We start from the raw sequence: 25,021 nt of genomic DNA, 5'->3' as shown, positions 1-25,021 counted from the left end.
CCCGCTATGCATTTTGATACTGCCTGCAGCGTTCCCAAGCATTAACACTGTTTCTTTAAGAACACAATTTGCAATGACAAAGTACAAGTTTCTGTTTTCACATTTACCAGGTGTTTTTTCAAAGCCAATGTGTACGGGATCTTCATCGTGAGTTTTTTTTCCACCTAAATGACATCAGGGTTCCTGTTAATTTTACTATTAAAATACAGTACATGGAGCCCAAACGTCAAACAGTTTGCATTTATCTACTAAGCGCTAACTGTGAAATATCAATCTCTCTCAATTTATATATGGACCGTTAAACATGCAAAGTGTTACAAAGTTTCTTGTCATATTGGATCAAGTTTTATTTTAATGCGGTCTTCCCTTTGTTTAAAAAAAGAATAAAAAGGCAGAATTAGAAACAAGTATAACTGTAAAACAATTTTGACTTAGGAAGGGTTATACAAACGTGAAGTTCCACAAATTACTGAACTGATCACTACAACTTCCATGATCATAAAATAAACATGGCCTGAATGAGGGCTTGGTGATAGGCATGATTTGCATTCCAATAGTTAAGATGGCCTGTCACTGGGATGGGTTAAGGGGTTTTATTTAGTGTTCTAAAATAAAATAAGTTTCAAAAAAATTTAAAACTGGCGAGGCGACAATGCCATGCAGACTAACCTATTAACTAGAAATGTGTGCATGCACTGAGGTTACATCACAAACACTGCATCCAGAGTTGCTTATGACCCCTTGAAGACTGACCAGATTATCAGTTATCTCACAACTGTTTTACTTTAAGTCATGCAGTATTTAACAAGATCAGAAGTAAAATAAAGCATACATGTCTGGGGCAAGTATGCGCTGCTTCATAGTGACGTCACAAATAAGCAAGGACTCTTTACTGGCATACCAACAACTAGGTTTATATGTTAATATTCTGAACCAAGCTAAAGCATGCAGGGACTGCACATAATTCTATCAAAAATAAGCTTGCTCTGACTGTAATCATAAAACACACTTTGCAGAAAATATGTCTTATCTTTTGGATAGCGCATGTTATTTCCCCACAGACTAGAGGTATGTAGGTAATGAATAATTCATGTGGCTAATTCAAAATTACCTCATATAGCTTGTGCTCTATCTGCTAAATATCCAGCCAGCCTTTATAATCTGTTTAATTGGGAAGAAATATGCCTCACAAAAGCAGCCAGACAAACTTAAATACATGAAGGTTGAGTGAGATTAGCAATAAAATTACATTTAATCTGAAGTTTCCAAAAGTTCTCTGCTTCCACTGTTATTTTGCCTTCTCAAAAGCGCACATACATCATCCAAAAAACAAATCGGTCTAGTACTGAATATAATGTTTTTTTGTTTTGTTTTTTTCTTTTTTTCACATGAAAACTGCATTTTTCACTGTGAAGAATAATAATATGAAAAATAACAAATACTACATAGGGTGAATCATACTTCAAGTTTTGATTGGGGACAGGTACAGGTGAGAGCAGGTCGGTGGATAGGGGGAGAGCAGGTGGGTGGATAGGGGGAGAGCAGGTGGGTGGATAGGGGGAGAGCAGGTGGGTGGATAGTGACGTGAGGAAGCAAACACATCATCACTGTGGTCTCACCCCTGCTGCACAATGCTGTGACTTGGGATGTATCGCATTATATAGTTGTCGAATCTTGTTGGCGGGATACGAAAAGGCACTGTTCTCCCAGGAACAAAAGGATGAATTCCAGAAATTAGGGAGAGTAGGCAATTATTGGATAAATATTTATTCTGAATCTAGGAATTAGACCTGGTTGGAACACTTATAAATAACTTATTGTATAAATATATTTAAATTATTAGCGCAGTGCGCCAATTTATATCATTGCAAATGTACTGATTTTGATACTATGTTATATTTGTGTATTGAGAATGTACTGTAGCCAAGGTGGAAGAAATGTATTTGTGTAAGATAGGAGGAAAGGAAATCCTAAATTAAGTTATTTTTTTTCATCTCAGAAGTGACAAATGCCTGCTTTGGCCTGAAGGTCCTGCAGTGGGTCATTACTTGTTCCCATGTCTTGTTAGAGAGATAGGAAGCCTCCTAACAATATAGACAGCACATTTGAGGAAATCAGTTGGTGTGAAAGTCAAACTGGGTTAGATGCATTAGATCAGGTCTGTCCAACCTGCGGCCCTCCAGGTATTGTGAAACTACAAGTCCCAGCATGCTTTGCCAGTAGACAACCAGTTGATAGCTGGAAGGGCATGCTGGGATTTGTAGTTTCACAACACCTGGAGGGCCGCAGGATGGACAGGTCTGCATTAGATTATATCCTGATGTTAAATTATTGCATGTGATTTATCAGTCTTCGTGGAGCCATCTAGGATCAGGGGGCGTTATCCCCTGCTAACATTTGTGTCAGAATCTGTATAAAACAGAGCTCTGTTTGACCATGTACTATTATTCCATTTCTACCTTTCTGGATACCACTAGTACCTCACACTAGTGAATTTAACTGCCCTTTTCAGGACTTCCTGAGCTAATAAACATTACTGCTTAAGGAACCTGCTTTGACGCCTACTTTCTGGTATAATTCCTGTGTTGTCATCATACTCACCCTCATCAGTGTGTACATCATCCTCACACATTATTATTTCATCCCCGCTGGAATCCACCATAACAGAAGGATTTGTACTTTGATGTAATTGGCGGGAAAGGCCTTCTTCGCAGAAACTGTAGTTCATTTTGATGAACATCATGTTTTCCATATTTTGAGGAAGTAGCCTCCTAGGCCGATTGTTGACAAGGTTCCCGGCTGTGCTGAAAACTCTTTCCGAGTGAACACTGGCGGTAGGGCAGCTTAGGTAGCGCAAAGTGAGTTGGTACATGGGTCTCCAAATTCTGTTTATTTCCTCCCAGTATGTAAATAGACTGTCTTTGGATGTTGATAGTAGGATTAGGTGGAGTTACGGCAGGAGTGTCACATTTATTGGTCAATTCTTTTATACCAGACCAGGGAGTAAGTGTATCAAGCTGAGAGTTTTCCGGCAAGTTTGAAAAAGTGGAGATGTTGCCTATAGCAACCAATCACAGTCTAGCTATCATTTTGTAGAGTGTACTAAAAAAATGACAGCTAGAATCTGATTGGTTTTTCAAACCCACAGGAAAACTCTCAGCTTGATACATTTACCCCCAGATGTCAAAATGCTGTGCTGAATCATCTGCATCATCCCTGGGTCTCTTGGGAAAGCCAATTTTTTTTCTAGCAAGAATTGACTGAGAAATTGATGGAGGAGACGCAGTCTTGTCATGTAACACTTGAGCTGTCAACTTGCTCACCAGGCGCTCCTTGCATCGCTTGTGATCTGGGTCAGTTAGAAACAATGAGAAGACATACCACTTAAACTTAGGATCAAGCACAGTCTCCAAAATGTAGTGATCCGATTTCAAGATTTTGATAACTCTTGGATCCTGGTGAAGCAAATAAAGTACTTGATCTACAAGATCGACAAACTTAGCGTAATTGCTTTGTTTCATTTCCTCAAGTTTCTTAAGCTGATTTTCCAAAAGTCTAATTAAGGGAATCACTTGGCTCAATCTAGTAGTGTCTGAACTCACACAACACGGAAAGTATTCTCCACTGCGCTTGAGTAAAATACACCCCCCTCCTTTCCCAATGTCACAGCTTGTGGAGTAAGAGTGGATCGCTATTCGCTGTTCCTCCATCCTCAGAAGCATATACAGGGTGGAATTCCACCTTGCTACCACCTCTTGCTTCTCTTGGTGGCAAATTGAATTGCTCTTGTAGCTGCTGCAATCTCCTACATGCTGTTGCCGAATGCCAGAAACGTCGAAATAGTTTACGGAACACAGACAGCTTCTCCTGCATGTCCCTGTCATTTTTTAAAAAGCTCTGCACCACCAAGTTTATTGTGTGAACTAAACAGTGAATATGATGGAATTCACCCAGCTGAAATGCTATCACAATATTGGTGGAGATATCAGAAATGAAATATCCTGAGGAGAGTCCAAGCAGGATAAGCCATGTTGCAATGACTTACCTTAGTTTTTGTAACAGATTGTCAGCTGTATGCCTCTTCATGAAGCTGGTGATACACAGAGTAACCTGCCTCAAAAATGTGACGTACTTCGGTACATGCTGCTGCTGTTCCTGCTGGTGAAGGCGAATCACCAACACAGTGGGCTGTCACAGTCATATAATCTTTAGATTGCCCAGTTCCGCTTGTCCACATATCTGTGGTCAAGTGTACAGTGGGTAAATGGCATTTTGTAGCCAAATAATTACATTTTTATGAACCTTCTGGTAGAGGTCAGGAATAGCTTTTCTAGTAAAATGGTGTCATGATGGAATTTGGAAACGGGGACACAAGACCTCAAGTAACTGTCTAAAACCAGCTGTATTAGTAGTGGATATTGGACGCAGATCTAATACTAGCATAGTTGCCATGGCGTCTGTGATCCGCTTTGCAACTGGGTTACAGCTTTAATACTCGCTTCCTCTTGCAAATGATTGTTTAACAGTCATTTTTTGTAAACTACTAGTAGCCTTCTTCTTGGTCTGCTTCTGGGATGAAGATCTAGCCCCAGCAGCAGCGGGACTAACGCTCAAGAATTCTCCTGAAGAATCCAGGATAGTGGAAGAGTCATCTACCTTTACAAACTTGGATGCAGGACTAACTATGAGCGCTAGTGAGGATATTGATGAGGACGGTTGTGGGTGTAGATTCCAGGTGCCGGGATCTAGCTGCGAGAAGGGAGCTAGCTGATGATATACTGCTTGTTTTTTTGTTAGCATAAGTTTCAGATTTTCCCAACAGCTTGCCATGAACTTGCTTCAAATGGCGTAACATGGATGAGGTTCATAGATCGTTAAGGTCCCTACCTCTACTGACTGTGGCTTTACAAACAATACAAATGGCTAGACAACTGTTAGCAGGATTTGGGTAAAAGTAATTTCACACATAAGAGGTGGATTTTTGGGTCTTCTGCCCAGGCATTACAAAGGCCTTCTTTTTATCACGTGCAAAAACTACTTCCACTGGAGCAGGACTTACACAAACAACATCATCAACATCCTCATTATTGCCCTCGTCAGCTACACAAATGTAACCCTCATCCTGTTGCAATTGAAAAGTGGCTTCCTCAATTGGTGTATCACCGGCTACATTTGGGCTGCTCATCCACACACCTGCAGAAATGCTGAAAGGAGGCTTCTTTATGGGTACAGTATCAGAAAGGTCAGACTTACACACAGCACTCGTGGATAGACTCTCCTCAGGGATTTGTGTCATTTCTGAATCTGAATATACAGTTTCTTCTAGTGCTGTACCGTTTTCTTCCACCTCCACTTTTACAAGTAAAAGTATTTGGGCACCATTTTTTGAGTCAGAATGACAAGGTCTTGCTTGGTCATGACTAACCTTACAAGAAGATGCTTCCATGACAGTTGCAGAACTAGCACTCAGAGAAAGGCAAAGGCCTGATTCTTTCCTTGCCACTGTGTGTAGAATGGCATGTTGGCAATTTTATTTTTTCCTGCAGTTAACTTTGCTTGGATTACAGGTCTTTTTTTCTTTACCAAGGTAAATGTGTTTTTTTACATTTTTGTTTCCCCGACTTAAAAACGCTATTCACTTTAACATAGGCTTTAGCAGAGAACGTAGAGGGATTACTATCATGACTTGTGCCAGCAACTGCTTGGTGCTCCTGGTCTTCTGTGTACTGTTGTGAATCCATTTTGAGAATACAGTACAATGGGACTGCAGATTTTGAAGAACACTGACAGCTCTATTTCTATTTCAGCAATGAGAGTTAGCAATGGAGCAATGGCACGCAGACTGTAGACTGGCAACACTGGGACTTCTCCTGTTTCTGTGTGACCTATAACTCAGTAGAATTTCACTGCAGACTTAAGAAAACCGCCACCCCTCCTCTTTCTGTTTTAGATATGACGTTGCCCAACTGCACTAGAGACTGCCAAGAACCGTGCTACCCCTTCTGTGCCTCTCTCTGAAATGGCGTAGGATCTCTAAGGAGGGCGGTACTTATAGAATCCAAAACTCGCGAAATCAGATGACGTTTTGCCTTGGCTCTCGGATAGGCGAAGTTCGGGTGGGCTCTGTTCTCGGAGACTCGAGCCAGAGCATCTCTAATCATTAGCGAAGCTGATTTTGCATCTTGCCCTATCAAATGTAATTGGATTGTTCATTATTTAGCATGGGGTAACACAGAGTTGCGGAAGAAGCCTTGCAGTATTTGGTCAGTGGATATTATGGGTGGAGGAAAAAAATAAATAAAATATCTTAAAACGACAACTTAGAAGTGCCTGCAATGCAGTGTGTTATATCTTCAAAACGAAACATGCTAAAAACAAAAACCTCAAACAAAAAGAAAAATATTATAACAGTATTTGTGCTTGAAAACGCAGAGGATCAAAAGAAAGCAGCAGACTAACTAAAAGAACTGTGTTTACTTTCACCCTGGGGAAATATAAAATAAATGAGTAATCTGCTGACGTGAATTATTTGTTTAAACTCAGCGAATGCTCACAGTTCGAAAAATGGGTATGAGCAGGCCATGCTGGGAAAGCAAAGATTAAAGAGAGATATTTGTGATACAGAATAGTAGAGCAAACGGAGTAAAAATGAAAAAATAAAAATAATTGTATGCTATGCTCAGAGTATATATCCAAATAACAGTAACCACTATGCAGAAGTAGGGCAATATTATTTATGGGACAGCACAAAAAGCCTTTTGATTTTTTTTTTTTTTCTTTCCTGTTTATCACATAAGGGAATAATCTCTCAAAGCAGAGCAAACAGTAAAATAGCCTCCAGTTGTGCAACAGATAAAATGACACTATATCCTAAAGTACCATATGCTACAATAGGGCAGAAGAAAGCCAGCTAATTTCCACTGCCTCTTTCGAGGATAGATACAGGAAAGAGCAACACATTCTACAGTGGATAGTTCATGTTTTCTGTCTCTCTTCATTCCAAACTTCCACACAGTCGGTAGATGTGTAAAGCCCATTGGCGTTACTCGCTAAGCCCTGCAACCCAGTGACAATAGACAAGATCACCAGACCTCATATGAATATACGCGGTGACATGGACAGCTATGTCATTGCAAGAAGAGCATGGTCAGAAAGAGCCTAATGCAACTGATAGGTACAGAGTCGTGAGAGCCTGAGGCTATAAAAGATTCAGGCGTCCCATGTTTGAGGGGAAGTGGCCATCTTGCAAGCTGGGACTAGAGAGGTAGGAGGGTGGTCCTGAGTCCCCAGCAAGGCGGGTGCGTGGTGGATGCTACGGTGGCACAGGTTAGTGATCCCATTAGGGGGGAGGGGGGGAGGGTCAAGAGCAAAGCTGGATTAATGGGGTGCACAGGGGCACGTGCCCTGTGCCCCGCTCTCTCAGGGGGATCACACACCAGGTTCTGATTGGCTCTTTTTGCTGCTCTCAAATGCCAGTATACAGGGAGGAGCACAGGGTCCTGTGTTTAAGTGCCTAGTTGGCATTATACGCACAAGGATGCTTTGGGGGGGGGGGGGGGAGGGGGGTTAGCTTTCTGGGCTCCCATAGCTGCCGCAATGATAACAGTGTGGAGAGGGCCAGGGGAGCCACCCTGCCTCCTGGGCATAAGGTAAGTGGATCATGCACATGGAGGGGGTTGCTGGGTGACAACCCAGGAAGGGAAACCACACTGCTGAGAAGGGGGCTGAGGATGCTAAGTAGCTGGGGAGTAAGGAGTGAGAGGGAAGATAGAGTGTTCTTTGGGTATTTCATGTAATGTGGGGCTGAGTTTGGGGAGAAAGAGGGCTATTTATTAAACGTGAATATGAATTATTTAATGTCGGCAATGGTTTAGGGAAATGGGTTTACTTATTACATGTAAATGCTATTGATTTATTGCAAGGCTGTTTGGTGGGAAGGGAAATAAGTTTATTAAATGTGTATACTATTAATTTAATGTCAGGGCTGGTTGGGGAAAATAGTTCTATTATTAAATGTGAAAACTATTAATTATTTTTAATTTCATATTTAGGGCTGGTTGCAGGGAGGGAGACCTAATTGTTAAAGGGGCTACTTGATATAACAGTGGGGCTGTTCGGGGATTTTCTACATTTTATGTACCTGTCATTTTTCCAAATAGGGCCCCAACGTTCTAGGATATTCCCAAGGAGCAAATGAGCTTAAGACACCAGTAGCCACAGGTGATGAAAGTGACAAAAACAGATAGGAGAGAGCAGGACAGTTTACAAGCTGCCCTGAATCTGGTAGCAGGGGCAAACGCAGGATTTCAAGAGGGGGGTTTTCAAATGTTTATATGGGGAAGTCTATTTAACAAGTATTGTGGTGGCAATTGTACCGCCACAACACCTGTTCTGTTATTGCCATCTCAGGATTAATATAATATGAATATTGAATATATTTATATATATTTGTCTCTATATATCTATATTTTCAACTTTAACTTTTCCACATTATTGTAACTGAAAGCACCTTTATAGTTAGCATAGTTTACAGCTATAAAACTCCTACTTGTCGCTGAAGTAGGGGCCCAATTGATAAATAGGTCCCAGTGTCTCTAATACAATTTACAGCATAACAACAGTCACTAACCTATCAGCAGACATGCTGTGGGGGTATAAGAGGTGCCATCTCTGCTGCGTTACACTTAGGCTGCATCACGTGACAGATGAAATCATGCATGATATGCTATATTTACAGCGGTGTGTAATATATCAGCGATTTATTAATATAAGATAACAACTAATAACGCATATATAGAGCAGTTTGGGAGTTGCAGAGCTCCGTTTAGAAGCCAACCATTATTTCTCCCTAATATATAGCATCCTATTTTCCTTTTTCGGAAGCATATCTTGAACATCTAGCACCCCATTTTGCATTTTATACTATTTCAAATAATGTAGATTACATGGAATACAAATCCACACACTTTTCTTTCAGTTACTAGGGGGTCTATGCATCACTAAGATCCAATGCCACTAACTATGCATCGCTGCAAATCGCAATGATGCATATTTAAGCACCGCTTGAATGCATCATGCCGGGGCTACTCTGGGAGCGTCTTCTCTGCTGTGATCTAATTTCCCTAATTTACTGTCAACCTAGCGCTCGCCAGAGAAAGGAGGAAGTGCTGTGCGCATGCGCACAGCACTTCCACTGTAACAGGTTCTGCAAAGCTGGAGAGGCTTCGACAGAATCCCATAGGAAAAGACAGGTAAAGCCTGATGGCCACGCCGGAGATGACGTTACCTGTCTGCGCAATGCAAAGCTTTTCAAAGCTTCATGCATTGCAGAACTTCGCAGTCCCCATGTTAATCTATGGTGAATGTGAAGACAAACGTAAAGTGGGTAAATAAGGGAAGTAAGCCCTTGATGCATTCTGCATTTCCTCCGTCTTAATGGCTCATCGTGCTTTGATGCATAGAAGTCTTAATCTTTTTTGTTTAACTTTCCCCAGAGTATCAACAAGTTGGAGCAACAGGAAACTATATGATTAAAAAAAAACAAAACAAAAACAAAGCACAGGTGTTTTAAATGGAAACCGATCCAAAGTAAAACGAAAACAGCAAGTGTTCTAGATCATTCCCATTATTTTCTGATATTATAGTGGACCCTTCACTTACACAGTTTGGAGGCAGCGATTTTGTGAGCTGAACAAAAGTACCACATGCCCAAATGATATCACTAGTTCCTTGTGAATTAATAGCCAATTTGTGAGCTGAATCAATACCGTCTCCACTGTATGTAGCAGTAAGGTCCTCTTTAAAAAAGAAGATCAAGGAGAAGAACGGGAGAATATAATAGAAAAAAGGTTTAGCAAAGCAGCCTGAACCTGCAGAATGACTAAAGCTTCTCTGCTTATTAGTGCAGGTCACACTAGGTCCTATAAAAATGTTACACTGACGTAATAAAGCACCCAGAACCCTCTGTTATTTCACCAATAGGTATTATCGAGGCACAGCACATCGATAAAACATTGCAGAATGAGTAAGAATTTTGACGTCATGTACTTTTAAATAATGTATAAATCTGTACTCAATGTACATTATAATATAATAGCTTTCAAAAACTCACCTGTCTCTTAAATTATAACACAGAACTTTTAAATCATAACATGTAAAGTTTTTGCAACCTCAGAACACTGTAATTATATTTGTACACAAGTGTAATGTTAGTTACATAAAATGCTGCATTAATCTGCAGAGAAGCTGTAATCTACATTATATAAAGATCTTTCAAAACCTAAAATGTAAATTTAAGGACCTAGAGGGAAAGGAAAAGTGCAGTCTGCTAAAATGTTTCATATAATGTACACTGGGCTGTTATTACATTACCCACAAAGTTATACACTTAACTAAACTTTGAAATGTTCATTTTTTTTATTTCAAGAGATAAACTAAATTTAGGAGAGAACACATTTCCGTGTTGAAAAACAACTAACCTAATTTGGTATTAAATCCTTTAAATACAGATATTGGTGATTTTAATTCAAAGTCGTAACTCAAGCCAGTCCTGGGACCCTCTGAGCATGAGCATACCAAAAAAATTACAAATAAAATTGATCCTCTTCACTCACATTTGGAAATATATCAAAAACATTTAATCTATTGCAAATCCACTGACGAAAAGTGGCATGTGGGCACACCACACCCCCGGGGGGCATGCCTAGGATTTAAGTGTTATGGCACCTTCAAGCCCTCTTGTTTCCCATAACAACAACCTCACATTGTGCATGAACTAGTGACGGGAGCAGCTGTCAGTGGAACAGACCTCCCAACAGTTCCGGTGTATGGGACAAAAATTGCTATCTGTCGGGACAATCTCAAAATTGGGGCGGGTGGAAGATACGCGAAAGGTGAGAGCAGAGGATTAATTTCATGTTGCTTGCATGTGGCCATAGTTTATTTGAACGCAGTTTGGATTTAATGGTTATGATGAGCACAGTAAATCCCTATGTTAGAAAGTACAACAGCAAATTATAAAATTTTCTTTCTAGTTAGTTATGACTCATACACAAGGGCACTGAAAGGGGGGCCTGATGGTAGGCAGATAGAGCTCTGGCTCCATCTGCCCAGTCATGGCCATAACTGAGCCAGAAAGTGACTGCAAGGGCAATAAGCTTCTTATTGCCCTTGCCATATCAAACCTCTGTATGCACAGCCTTGGTGTTTCCTGAAACACCTGGTGCCATGCAGCAGGTACATGATAAGCGATGCTCCACCCTTCCGAACATTCACCCTTCCTAACCATGATAATAAAAAATACAGTGGATTTTATCATGGACTAAATGAAACCAGAGAACAATAGCAGACAGTACATGGTTGCTAGTTCTCCATCACTGCACAAAGAAAGTTCAACATTCAAAACATAAAATCCCTACATTATGTAATACGCCTGTCACCAATGCACGACAGAGTGACATATCCAATAAGGCAATGTTCAAATGCTTACTATGAATACAAAGAGTCAATTAAATTTACCATGAAACAAAGCTCAGAATGTTCACCCTGATTCTATATGCAAACCAGATGGCAGACCTAAATTAAAAATGTTAATTGTACGTTGAGCATTGTTGCCCTTGCCGATGGTGAAGAGGGTGATGATGATGTACACGTTAATCATTAGGAGTCTGAAACTGCGATGACAACTGTGAAGTGCAAACCAAGTTCCCACTCATCACTTAATGTTTATAATAATTCCATGGGAAAAATGCAAATTCAGCAATGGTTCTAGCTACCAACCATTATTACTATAGGTATTAAGGGGAAAAGTACAGCAAGACACAACCAAGAGCCCTACCTCTGAATGTGCTTAAGAAAAATGATAGCTTTAGAAATGACACCTATTCAGGTTTGCTGAATTTATTAGACTTCAAGAATGGATGGCTTGTGCAGAACTGAGATGGCACTACCACATACATAAAAGATTTTACTAAAGTGCCCCTCCCCCATTAAGTATCATAGGACCTGAAAATCTATTTAGTTCACCAATTTTAAATATGACCGAGGTATGTGAACAGAAGGACCAACCATAAATGTCCCCCACTCCAGATATTGCCTGGGGCTACATGCAACCCTTTTTTCACTATTGCAGCTTTTAAAGTACCCTATTTGCTGGTGTATAAGACTACTTTTTTGCCCTGAAAAACATGCCTCCAAGTGGGGGGGTCATCTTATACACCGGGTCCAGTATCGCGCGGTATCCAGTGCGGCCGCGGCGGGTCATCAGCGTGGCTGCGGCGAGCATCGGCAGCGATACAGGGGTGCCAGCCTTTTCGGCGTGACCGAACCGTTCTGCTGACAGGGAGGACAGACAGGGAGCAGGGACCAATCCAATCAGGCTTTGTATACAGCCAACCACAGTACTGCACCATTGTACAGTACAATACAGCATAGAAAATGTCCAGCAGTCAAACCCCTATCAACCCTATCATGGCACCAGCAAAACGAAAGAAATATAATGCAAGTTTTAAACTTAAAGTTGTAAACTTTGCCATGGAACATAATAATTGTGCTGCTGCAAGACAATATGGAGTAACAGAAAAGATGGTTCGGGACTGGAAATCAAATGAAAAAGCATTAAAGATTATGCCAAGGGGTAAGTGTGCACTTGCTCTCTCTCTCTATTTGCTATCTTCCTTCTATCATTGACTAGTGAATTACGTTTAATAAACTTGCACTGTTTTATGTTTACTGTACATGTTTGATAACATACAGCCTTGTGACAGTTTTCCTGCATGTCATAGGCATTCGAATGTAAATTAACATGTTGAAATCAAATCTGATGTTCTTTTACCGTTTATTTGGTGGGGTAGTCTTATATGGCGAGTATATAACAAACTCTATATTTTGAGTGGAAATGTTGGGGGTCGTCTTATACGCCCAGTCGTCTTATACGCCGGCAAATACGGGTAGATCAAACTAATCTATATATCAATCATATACATCATATATACATTTTAGTTTTTCTTTTTTGTGTTTATAGCATCAGAGTGTTGTTATTTCTTTATTTTACGTAAATGTTAAATCTGTGTTAAGGGTTATTTACCAGGTACAATTTTGATTTGGGAAAAACATTTTTTAAACGAAAGCTCCATTACACCCTGCTGATTATGTCTAAGACACTAGAAGTGTTAAGACATAATCTAATTATTTTATCTCTTTAAAAAAAAAAAAAAAATGAAAAAAAAACTTTATAAAACATCAACAAATAGATTTGCCGCAACTGACTATGCCACATCTGTCTCAGACAATGCTTGCAGCATTGTGTAAATTGGTTCAGTGTCGCTAGATAGTGAAGTCCTCACATTGTCCAAGGCTCACAAGGAAATCACGGAACACCTTGTTGAAACAATCATCCTCTTAACTCATCCTAACTGCCAGATCTATAGAGCCAAAAGTGCTCACCAAATTAATCACAGTAATCTCAGGTAGATGAGGATAAGACTAAAGGTCAAGCTGGTTCCTATTCAGCTGCCTCATGATTCTTAGATAACAAAAATAAAAAATAAAAAAAATAGTTGAAATGAACCTTACACGGGTATGTAAAGAAAATACAGCTACAAGGGGAAAACATTTCAAAACATATTAAAAGACAAAAAAAATTGAACCTAAAAAACCACTATTAACTTTTAAACAACCTCCCTATCTCTTACTTGCAGAGAAGTTCTGACTGTTTCTCCCACAGACATTGTAGATGTCCAATCGGAATTAAGAGGGTTGAACTGGAGTTGTGATCCAGTCAATCGAAAATCAAAGCATTTTAATCAAAAAATTATGCAGAATTAATGGAGCTACATATAACACTACAGTGTTCTCCCCAGATCCTATTTTCTGGGTGTTCCACCTGGTTGTTTTTACTTGCCACATGGCTCTTGGAGCCCAAAAGATAGTCCTATTATAATAGAATAAACCATTGTTTCTCCTATTAGAACAGGCACTATGAGAGCACTACAGCCAGCAGTGTGTGTAAAACCACTGACCACCAGTCTGACCAGTCCTGGCAGGTGTGGGCAATAACCTCCAAATTTTTCAATATTATTGCAAAGTATTACAACTGCCCCCAACCACCTACTTCTTAATGCCTCCTGGCTAGCAAACTCTTCTGGGGAGAACACTGCACTAACCCACCAGCAAAGGGTTGGCCTCTGGTTATCCTATTAACATGACAACAAGAGTTTGCTAGATGCAAGAGAGGCACTGGATATAAACAAACAGTTACACGAGGAAACACAGAGAGCGTATTGAGAAATGTGACTGCATAGGTAAAAACACTGGAAAGTACTGGGCAGAGAAGTATAACATTCTTTAACTCATCAACAGCTTTACTCTAGGGCAGTGTCTCAACCTTTGTCTTAACCTTTCTGGCAGCTGCACCCGTTTGGTTCTCAAAATATCTTCTCACTCCCTCTTGAAAAATATGTTCAGAATTTTATACCAGGACAAAACATATATTTATTGCAAAATACTTTTACATTCATGTTTATTATTGTGTGGGATTCACTGCCATCTCGCCCAGTGGTCAATGTGGAAATTTAGAAGTGGTGGTATGGAAAATATAAGTGAACACAAGTTTATAATGTTACAATCAAAGCAGTATCTCGCCCGCAAACTTTTTGGACATCAGTCTAATTACTTCTTTGATCTACAAATCTAGATGTTAGAAATAATTTTCTGTTAATAATCTAGAGGGACACCTCGCATCCCCAGAAATGTTATCATCATACACCCGTTGTTAAGAATCACTGCTCTAGAGAGAAGTTAATTTTCAAAACTATTTTGTAGACTGGACACAAGATTTTGCCTTGTTTTTTCTGTCCACCATCAAATATGAAATGAGGTTATTATACTATGGAACAACTCTGGAAACAAAAAAAGCTACTTTCTAAACACTACAACTAGTTTAAAAATAATTTTACACACAACAGTTCTATTTTCTTGGAAAATCTGCATTGCTGTAACACTGGTCTCCCTGAAGCTGGACTGCTTGTAATTGTGCACACAGGTGAAGGCTTTTTATCTGAAGCTATATCCCGAGAATTGTGAAAACAGCAAGAGAAAACTAAGAAAATAAGAGAAGTCATGTGATAGGAGGAGGGCGTGGTGACATTGTCGCGTCACCATGGCCCCGCCCCCACCATAAAAAGCCAAAATTCACGGCATTGAATAGAGGGGGAAGGGCTTAGTGCAGCGATTAACCCCCCCCCCCCCCCCCTTCTCCATTTACTTCTGTGAATTTCGGCAAATGTGAGAGCTTTGCCTACTCTTCCGGGGAGTCCATTAGGACTCCCCAAAATTCGGGAGTCTCCAGGGAATTCCGGGAGAGTAGGCAAGTATGTAATATTATACAGACACCTCGTCAGCCATTGTGAGAAGCACAGAAACATAACTTAAGAGGGGGAGAAATGCAAAGGCAGGGAGGGTGATGATGGGAATATTTTTTAAACCGGCTTTAGTACAGGTGAGGCAGTGTGCTCTAGATTACAGAATACCCAAACTTTAAAGATAAAAGGTTTCTTACCTGTAACGCATGGACATTGTTTTGAAGTCGTTACTTTACAATTGGTGATCACGTGGAAGAAAATATGGTTGTACAACTACTTTAGTGCCCATGCTCAGGCCAGATAAGGCCGGGCACCAGAGCACAATACAATGACTTTATGAATCTAGCCATGAGACCATAATTTAAATGAATCAGGGGCTAAATCTTAACACTACATTCCAAACAAAACAAATTCAAAAAATTCTATCACACAATGACTCCGCTGAAGAGAAAACAAAGATCACATCTACCTAAAAATAAAATATCACACTTTTGTGTGAAATGAAATTGTTATCTAGCATATAGGTTGCATTATATTTGTATTAATGGCGTATAAAGATCCTGCAGTTATTTTGATAGACACTTTAACATTGGAAATGGATTATTAACTTTCAAGGAACGCATCTCACTTCACTGGCTAAAACAGCACGCGGCATTATCTCATATCGCATTAATCCTTCTAATAATGAGTCCGCTCAGACTTGACAAAGCTGGACAATTACTGTCAATGGAGAAACGTGCAGAGCACCTTTTGCAAAGCTTACAGAACATGCTCAACTATCCAAAAGCTGACGATTGAAATGCAGCATACACACCACTGTTTGATGGTTGACTTGAATCACCTCATCACCAGCATGGATTTTCTTGCATCGATCAGCAGGTGACTGTTAAACAAGCAAAATGAAAAGTGAGAACTTGCTTATAAAGCCTTGATGCTACTCTTTATTTGATATCATAAAATACATCTGACAAAAGGGTAATTATGCAAATGTCTATACAAAATACAGTCAATCTAATTAGTAAAAAGAGGAAAAGACATGACAAGGCGCAATTAATAACAAAATAGCCTATAATATAGACAGGATGTACATGTGTTTGGTTAACTATTTTCACAAATCAGAGGAAATTTTGCTTTTGGGGGTATTTTTCTTGTGCAAAAACATTCTGCCACTCATAGGAGTAAGGCATGACATTGTGGGCCGAAGTCATTGAGGAAAGCAAAGCATAAAAAAGAAGTATCTTTGAAACTTGGCAAAACCATGCGGCACGTCCTAGATCAACTTTAAATTTCAGTGTACAAATAAAGCTATTGAGTATTTGTGTGCTACATGAAAAAACAGTCAGTATTTAACTTATGTGCAAAAATAAACTAATTTGCACCCCTTGCAGCCCAACATGGCTTGTCCAGGAGCAAACTTACTCCTTTGTTTTGCTTTCCTCTACTTAATGACTCAGGCCCTATGAGTTTAATAAGGTTATTGCTCAATAATAGAGTTGGCAAGAAAAATACAATTTATCACCAAGCTAGGAGTTTTATTTCATCTTTTGAGAACATAAACAAGGACATTTGTAAGAGTAAAAAGGAGCAATTTCTGCAGCAGCATTTCACAAAATATGATTGCTTGTATCTCGTCCTCATATCTATATCTATATCTATATCTATATATATATATATATATATCTATACACACACCCTTCTGTGTTCAACATAGATGCCTTTGTATTCCAGCAGAAATTGGAGCTTATTGGACTGCAGCAAGAGCATAACGATAATTACTGTAAAGAGCACAGACTGGCGGTTATTATAGTAATCATATCATACTCACATTTTCTGTTGTTCCTGTTATTACATGAAGTCCATCATAGGTGGATTTAATGTACATTCCCTAAAATAAAATGTATAGATTGGCATGAAACCATAGCAAAAACTTATGAAAAAGTAATTAAATCATAAATGTAAATGACAAACTGATGCATGAAGGATTTAATGGTTTTATAAAGCTTCAATGAAATAAACCTGACTGTGAGATGCCTTAAAAACACAACTTTATTACACAGGAAAAAGTGACTAAGTCTAAGGGGGCTATTTAAAAAATATTATTGAAGTACAGTTCCCTCATACTTTCCACCTCAAAAAAGCATATAGCAGCTATTGGCCTATTTAATAATGTGGATTGTAGAGTACTTTGCAGACACTTACCAGGCTTCCCATGACTTACCATTGTTTATAATTTTCACCAGAATACCTCATGAAAGTTAATTATTCAACTATTCCTTGCTCACTTTTCACCTATATAAATGTGTCATCAGCTTCACTTTCCCATCACTTCTCCCTGGAATATATGTCACCTGCACAGACCAGTGCAGCCCATTACTGGAAAAATTGTATTTTGTAATAAAGGTCTATTTATATATTTTAAGCATTCTTTTTGCATACAAAATGAAAAAAAAAATGCTGCTTGCTAGTCTTATTGATTTTTGAGCCATTACTTTCTATTGGGAAAGTGTTGCCAGTGAAAAAGTCATTGGAACACCTGTCGATGTAACAAGGACAAAGAATGGGAATTCAGAGGGGATTTTATTTCTAAATTTTTGGGGGCAATTTCGGTCTTCTCAATGTAATATACAATTTTTAAAAGTTAACCAAAAGTTAGTTTTTATTTTTTTCTGTTTGTGTGTATAAAACTGCTGATTTTCATGGTCACTTTCCTTTGTCACTCTGTTTATACCGCCTTAAACGGATTTGACATCATGGAGAAGTTGAAAAAACTATGTTGAATTTGAGGAATCAGAGTTTTTAGCTGATCATAGAGCCTACTGCCTACAACACATATAGGGGTAGATTCAATTCTAAAGAACAACGCAGCCCACGGATTATTACTGTTACTACGGTATTTTCTCAGTGGATTTTTGCTTGCGGCTCACAGGGCTGCAAGCAAAAATCAGCGGATAAATTACCGTAGTAACGGTAATAATGCGCAGCTATTACCATAAAAATAGCAAACCATAGTAATAGTAACGGCAACAAGACACATTACAAGGTCCCCACCGAGTTCACTAAGTAGTCTAGAAAAGCTCTCTTAAATTTGAAAGCCTCCCGGATGTTACGGGAGAAAAGGCAAATATGGATGATTTAGACATGCCTATCAGTGGTATAATTTAGACCCTGCTGTTGTGTTCAGCCTCAGTTTGTGTCATTCATCATAACTTTAAACATTCACGTTTTACTGCTTATAGAAATCACAAAAGTGTTGGATAAACAGAAATACGAGCATCTAATGAGTGCAGAACTTTATAAATAAATTTGCCTTCATGGCAAGTTTACCATCAGTATAAGAATATTTTTTAATTTACTTTAATGCATCATTTGCCATTGTGTATTTTTTCACAGGCAGCTGCAGCAAATGATGATACCAGTCAATTAGAGCCTAACAGTTATGAAGTACAGCGCATTAGGGCTTCATTCACATTTGGATTTTGTCATACAAAATAGATTGAAATGGCACTGAACATAATTACATAAGGATGCTGTGCTGACTGTTCAAAGGGAAAATTATTATCATGCTGGAAGTAATCTCTGTACACTCTCAGGACGAGGTTTGTCCTGATGCTGCTGGTAATACCGTGAATAAGATATCACATTAAGGGGGGGTCAAAATGACACCTCATACTGCTGTCACTGCTCTCATGCTTTTATGCTAAACCATAGGTAAAATGGGATATAACAGCTAATAAGTATGATCCCCGGGCTGTTATCAAGGGCTGCAGAGAACCTTGCAGAGGATTTTAAACCAAATCAAATAGAAAAGTAATCCAATTATTATGCATGAAATGATACTGCAAGCTCACGCACCACAAGCTCGAACACCACAGTATTGATACATAAACCAGATGACAGCATTCCTGCAGCATGTGCAATAGTGGCTGCATGCAATGGTGTAACTATAGCCATAGCGGGCCATGTGATTGCTATGTGGCAGGGAGAACAAGGGGCCCTGATCCAGAGGAAATAAAGTGCCTTATACTACAAACATAATATGGTTTTACAATGAAGTTTTTCAGGTGGTATTAGGATTTGGAGAATAATAATTATGAATTAATATTTATAACTGAGGTATGGATTAAGCCCTATGGAAATTAAAAGTGGAGGTATGTGTTCGTAACTTTGTGTGCCTATCTAAGGGTTTAAAGTGAGGTCACTTAGACCATGTTATAAATTTCCCTGGCTGATGGTGTTCTGCCTCTAGTCTGCAGGACAAGTTGGGAGATAAGTGCAGTGCCTCTCCCTTGTAATCTGCCCATCTATGCATTTTCCATTTCCTTACATCTGTTTTTTTCTATCTTCTGCCTTTTCTGGTTTCTTTCCTCTATTTTCCTTGGTGTATTTTCTTTGCTTTTTCCTCCTTGTTGCCCCTCTGTGTTTATTTCTGCAGGTAATTATTGCCTCTTCCTCCATGGACTGCAAAATATGCATGCCCACACCGGACTCGCTTGGCCAGTAGAGGTGGGTCATTTTTTCCCTAGCAGCAATTGCTTGGTTTATTTGGATCCAAGTTGTCACTAAATTTGCCCATCTGTGTCCCCATACAGCGGAAACATGGTTGGTTCATTTTAATGGGTCCCCTCTTCCAAAATACCAGTTTACGGTTATCTTTAAGCGACTGTAATGCTTAATGGGTATAGATGCCATGTTATTTGGCAAGCATTCCTTTTATATTGGAGAGACCACGTCTGCAGCTATAGATGGCGGGTGGCAATTCGATTCATTCAGCTGTTGGGTAGGTGGAAGTCAACTGATTTTATTATATGCAGCCTACTCTTTGTTTGGTTCCTCCATTATGACATGCCTTAATGACTCAATGTTTTGATTTTAAAATGGAATTTATATCATGAAGATGTCCTGTTGGGGGGGTAGGGGCTGTCCCTTATCTTAGTGATCCATCGGTCTAATTTTTGCACATACAATCAGACCTGGTTTGCATTCATTCCTTATGGCCCAGCTTGGTCCTCTGCTGGTCTGATATATAGTTCTCCGGAGGATATGGAAGTCTTTTCACAATGGGCAGATGTCTGAAAAGGCACGTAGGACAGTGGTGGAAAGCTTGTGCGCCTTTTTTGGTGGTTTGCCGATCGAGCATCCTTTAATTAAATTCCATTATTTTCGCATTTATAGGTTGAATGGACATCACTAGCTGGAGGAGGGTATGTTCCTTGGGCAAATTCATAGGAATTTAGCAAGGTTTTGTTTAGGTATGGTGGCAGGCCTTGGTTCTTGAGTGAACCAAGCATGGCTGGAAAACAGTCAGCAGTCGGAGAACTATGCTTGGTGGGTGCTTAGCTCTATTTATTTAATGACTGCACCTGCCTCCCTTCGAAGAGTAGGCTTTGGTTGTGGGATAGGCACCACACTAGGGGGCAGGTTTGATAGTTGCATTCCGTCAGCCCAGAAGGGATGCGGGTTCTCGGATGCTTGGGATAAGGCCAAGGCATAACCACGTTTAAGGATAAGAGTGCGTCCAGGTGAAATGGTTCCCCATTTATTGATATAGGGTGGATAAAATACTTCAGTGTGATATTAGGAGCATTGGTCCTAACCAAACTGCTTATCGTTTTCATAGTCACCATACAATGTTTGTATTTGAATAAACTCCTTTATTTGCCAAGCTCTGTTTTGTGTCCTTTTTATTGTTAGTAGAGAAGGTAGGTAAGAAGGGATACTTACAGGTTAATGTTCTTACATAATAGTCATTAAGACGAATGTGCTAGATTGATACTTATGCAACTAGTACTCTACACTATTGGATACTGGTGATGGAGCAGGTATCAAGGTAGAGTTTATGATGGAGCGTAGAGACCCCATCACAGTTGTGCCATGAATCCCAGACATTTCTAGGTATGTCCCTCCCTGGCTGCATCTACTCCTTCTTTCAGTTATTAAAATAACATGTTTTCTAGCCATGTATTGGTATACTGTATAAACTGTAGCTGAAAAGTGTATATTTGAGTTTTGAACTTAAGATCATTAAACATACAAGGCATCAGAATTCAGTGCTCTAGTTTAGTTATTAGAGCAGTTACAATGGTGGATTACATAAGTAGCATTTTGTGAGGGAACCCAGAGCCCTTTCCTGTGTATAGTCAAATGACCTTAGGAAAGTGTTCTTGCTGTTTCTCAGAGTACGAACTTCCTGTTTTTAAGTCATATGTAGAGGATGATCTATAATAATGAGAGCTTCAATGGGTGATCAGGAACAAAAAATGTACATGAAATGGGAAAGCACGATTTAAGCACCATCCAGAGCCCATGATAATTTTAATACTACACCAACATAATTTCTATATGGTAGAATCAAATCAGAGGTACAATCCAGATAGAAGTGAGTGATTACATTACAACGTTAATCTATGTTAACGAAAAGTATACATGCTCATGATTAATCATCTAAACTTTTAATAGCGTAGTATTTGTTTCAACATCTATTATGTGCAAATTGAGCTAATAGATTTGAGAATCCATTTTAAACCCTTACCTATAATGCTTCACCAAAATGTAAACATAAAATGAAGTGTATAAAGTTGCAAATTGCACAAATTTACATCTTAACTTTTTATTGTGTGAAGAGTATAGTAAAATGTCCCAATACTTTATCATACTTTAGTTATATCATATGTGTTTACTTAAGTGTGAGTTCAATTAAATCACACAGTATTTCACATGAAGAAAATCTGAGAGCCTGAAATTTTCCAAGTAATAAATTGTGAAAGTGTAGATTACGACACAGATCTATTGGTTTATCACTAAAGCACACCTGGCAACATTCACAGCTGGGAAATAGAGGCACTTGCGGCTCACCCAACCATATCCTAGATCAATCCAACTCCACAATACACAGTCCTCGGAAAAGCTGGACATTTGTATTAGTTTGGGTAAGTGCACTATTCTACAACAATTTTGGCAAAACAAAGAAAAAAATAAAAACATACAAAAATAAACACAAAAACCACACAAGCATGAAGCTCAAAATGACACACCCCTCTAAAGCTTCGACATTTTTCAAACCCATGGGAGTATAAACACTGGAGAAATACATATTCTACATGAAAGATAACCAGTAAACACATGTTGAACATATGAACTTTATTTTATATAGAGGTTTGTTTTAAATGCAGACTACTCATATCTGTTTGATAAGAGCTTCAATACTTTGATTTTGGTGACCCTGCTCCTTCCGCTCGTCTCCATTCCTCCCATCAGTCACATTAAGCCCTGTTATACCTAACAATCACACAAGTGGACAGATGACTTGACTCCAATAAATACTATGTGCTGCTGTGAACATTCCAATGATCTGAATATCTACAGATTGTTATATACCCACCCACTTTACACAGAGAGGGAGATGAGTACTAATACAGTATGTTGCTCTCACACCAAATGCACCTTAAAAACCATAGTCACTTAGACATAATCGTAAATATTGGATAGCGTGAAAGGGAAGGATGGGTGACTGAAGTGAGCGTAGGGAAGGCAAAATATGTAGGTTTAGGGAGGGAATGGAGAAAGAGTTGGAATGAGGAGATGAAGAGGGGACGGGGAGAGGGAGAAGGAGAGAAGAAAGGGGGGTGGAAGGAGAAGAGCCCCCAACATGACGATAAAGCTAAATTTATTAATAAAAAAATTGTAACTGAGGCAACTAAGTGATACTGGCCTTGAGCTGTAAGGGCTAATTTACAGAGTCACTGGCCCAATTTTAGCAGATGTGCGTTTGTGTGAGCCAAAATTCTACCCAAAAAAAAAATAGTCATTTAAAAATAGACTGAATTATTTATCCTCAAAACAAAAACAAAAAAAAAGGATTTTTTTAATGCAATTGATATATTAGCAACATCCTGAAATGGCAAAAAGGTATTGTGGCAGTACAAGACCTATTGTCAGCAGAAATACCAACATATTGATAAATATGCCCCTTGATCCTTATCTGATGTTTGTTGCAGTGCTGTAAAAATAATATATCAAAACAAATAGTGCCAGGTTATCATGGCCCTCCAAAGCCGGGGACAATGTACTGTAAACGTGCTTGCTTGAAATGAACTACAGCACTCTATGTAATTTTATGGCTGATTACATAGCTCTAAGTAACTACTTATTTCTTACCAGTCCTTCGCTTGGCTTGATGCTGGAGAGCTGTATAACTTCCAGATGGGCAGACTGAGAAACCAGCGGATCAGAGGAGAGAGAGATAATGTGGTCACAGACACCAGACAGCGTTTTGCACTGAAAGAAAATATATCAATTAATAAAAATGAGTAGATCAAACTCATCATCAAGTGTTAATGTTGAATTCCTGGATCACTGAAGTGGCGTTTATAGATGTATTATAAACACAGTAGAATCCAGGTGCAATTGCCGAAATATCTTGGTTAATCAAGATAAAAAGGTTGATTAAAGCCTTAGCAAGTAGATGTTACATCTCAAACTCAGGGATAATTGTGGATAATGAACGATTAATAAAGATCTATTTTATATCCCTCACCTTGTAATCCTGAAATCCATCTAATAAAAGCTCCTGGTGCCTAATCATGAAGTGCTTTAAAGTTACATTTGAAATGTAACGATAGAAACAATTCTATTGTTACAGGTAAAATTACATAAAAAGGAGGCATAGAAAGCATTGCTGTAAGAAATAGTATACAGCAGAGTAATTAAAGGCCCTTGGACCCCATTGCAAAATATAATCTGGGGCCCTCCTTACCATGGAGTATTTGTGAGCCTGGAATTTGGTATCTGGAGATAATTACAAGGGAAACGGACGGGATAGAGAGACAATACAAAAGTCATGGACTAATTGCAGAGGAACACTGTATATTGTTGCAGTCACAAATAAATTAGTATCACATATACACAAACTCACACAATCACACACACAAGACATAAATTGGATCAATGACAAAAACCATCAAGTCACACACTTTTAATGCTATTGTTAACATTATTGATAAGCATTTTGAAATAAAAAATGTACAATCCCACCAGGCAATACTATATTTTTGTTATTTCTAGATATTTTTGTTATTACTGATGACCCATTGCGAGGGTTTAGAAAGTCCTGACCCTATCAAGCGACTACAGTTAAGGTTGGGGAACCCACAAGGAAGCTGGTGCCATGCAGACCAACAAGTGAGCCAATCAGCTGTCCAATCAGACCAATCCATAAAGTAGGTGTTAATGTACTGAAATTAAAAATTCTCCAGTCTTATCCAGAGAATTGACCATTATCGGTCCACTCTATTAGTTATAATCAGAATGGAGTTCTTAAATGTTTGTATCAGGGCAGTGTTTGAGGATTATCTTATTGTATCAAGTAGGTCTGTCCAGCTGCTGGTATTACCACTGTTGCATGTAATAGGCAAAATGGACTCACCACATGAAGAATCTTGTTTTCTGTTTCATACACAGTACATTCCTGAAATAGAAACACAGAATACACATGAATGGGACATATATTTCAAGTTTTGTAATTACATGTGATATGGCGAAAAATTCATGTTTACTTCAGAACTTAAAACATTATTTTAATAAAGATGTATAACTTGAAGTAAACTAAGTTGGGTAAATGTCAACATTGTCCGACAGGTATCAATTTAATGCAGTTTCAAATAAAA

The 25,021-nt window shown here is 39.0% G+C and overlaps 1 protein-coding gene across 5 annotated transcripts in view; it reads right to left on the bottom strand.

Moving 5' to 3' along the window:
* The window catches only part of CNKSR2 (connector enhancer of kinase suppressor of Ras 2), a 273,911-nt gene that overhangs the window by 174,988 nt on the left and 73,902 nt on the right, over positions 1 to 25,021 (bottom strand). For all 5 annotated transcript variants that reach the window (XM_075196557.1, XM_075196558.1, XM_075196560.1 and 2 more), the window contains exons 6-9: positions 24,781 to 24,822; positions 23,514 to 23,633; positions 17,185 to 17,244; positions 16,174 to 16,242 (exon numbers count right to left, since the gene is read on the bottom strand). In XM_075196557.1, coding sequence (XP_075052658.1) covers positions 16,174 to 16,242; positions 17,185 to 17,244; positions 23,514 to 23,633; positions 24,781 to 24,822 — 291 coding nt within the window. The remainder of the gene's footprint in view (positions 1 to 16,173; positions 16,243 to 17,184; positions 17,245 to 23,513; positions 23,634 to 24,780; positions 24,823 to 25,021) is intronic.

The sequence above is a fragment of the Mixophyes fleayi genome, chromosome 2 (assembly GCF_038048845.1).
Source record: "Mixophyes fleayi isolate aMixFle1 chromosome 2, aMixFle1.hap1, whole genome shotgun sequence".
Lineage (NCBI taxonomy): Eukaryota > Metazoa > Chordata > Amphibia > Anura > Limnodynastidae > Mixophyes > Mixophyes fleayi.
Note: the sequence above shows the minus strand (reverse complement) of the source record. Positions and strands in the feature narration are given on the sequence as shown.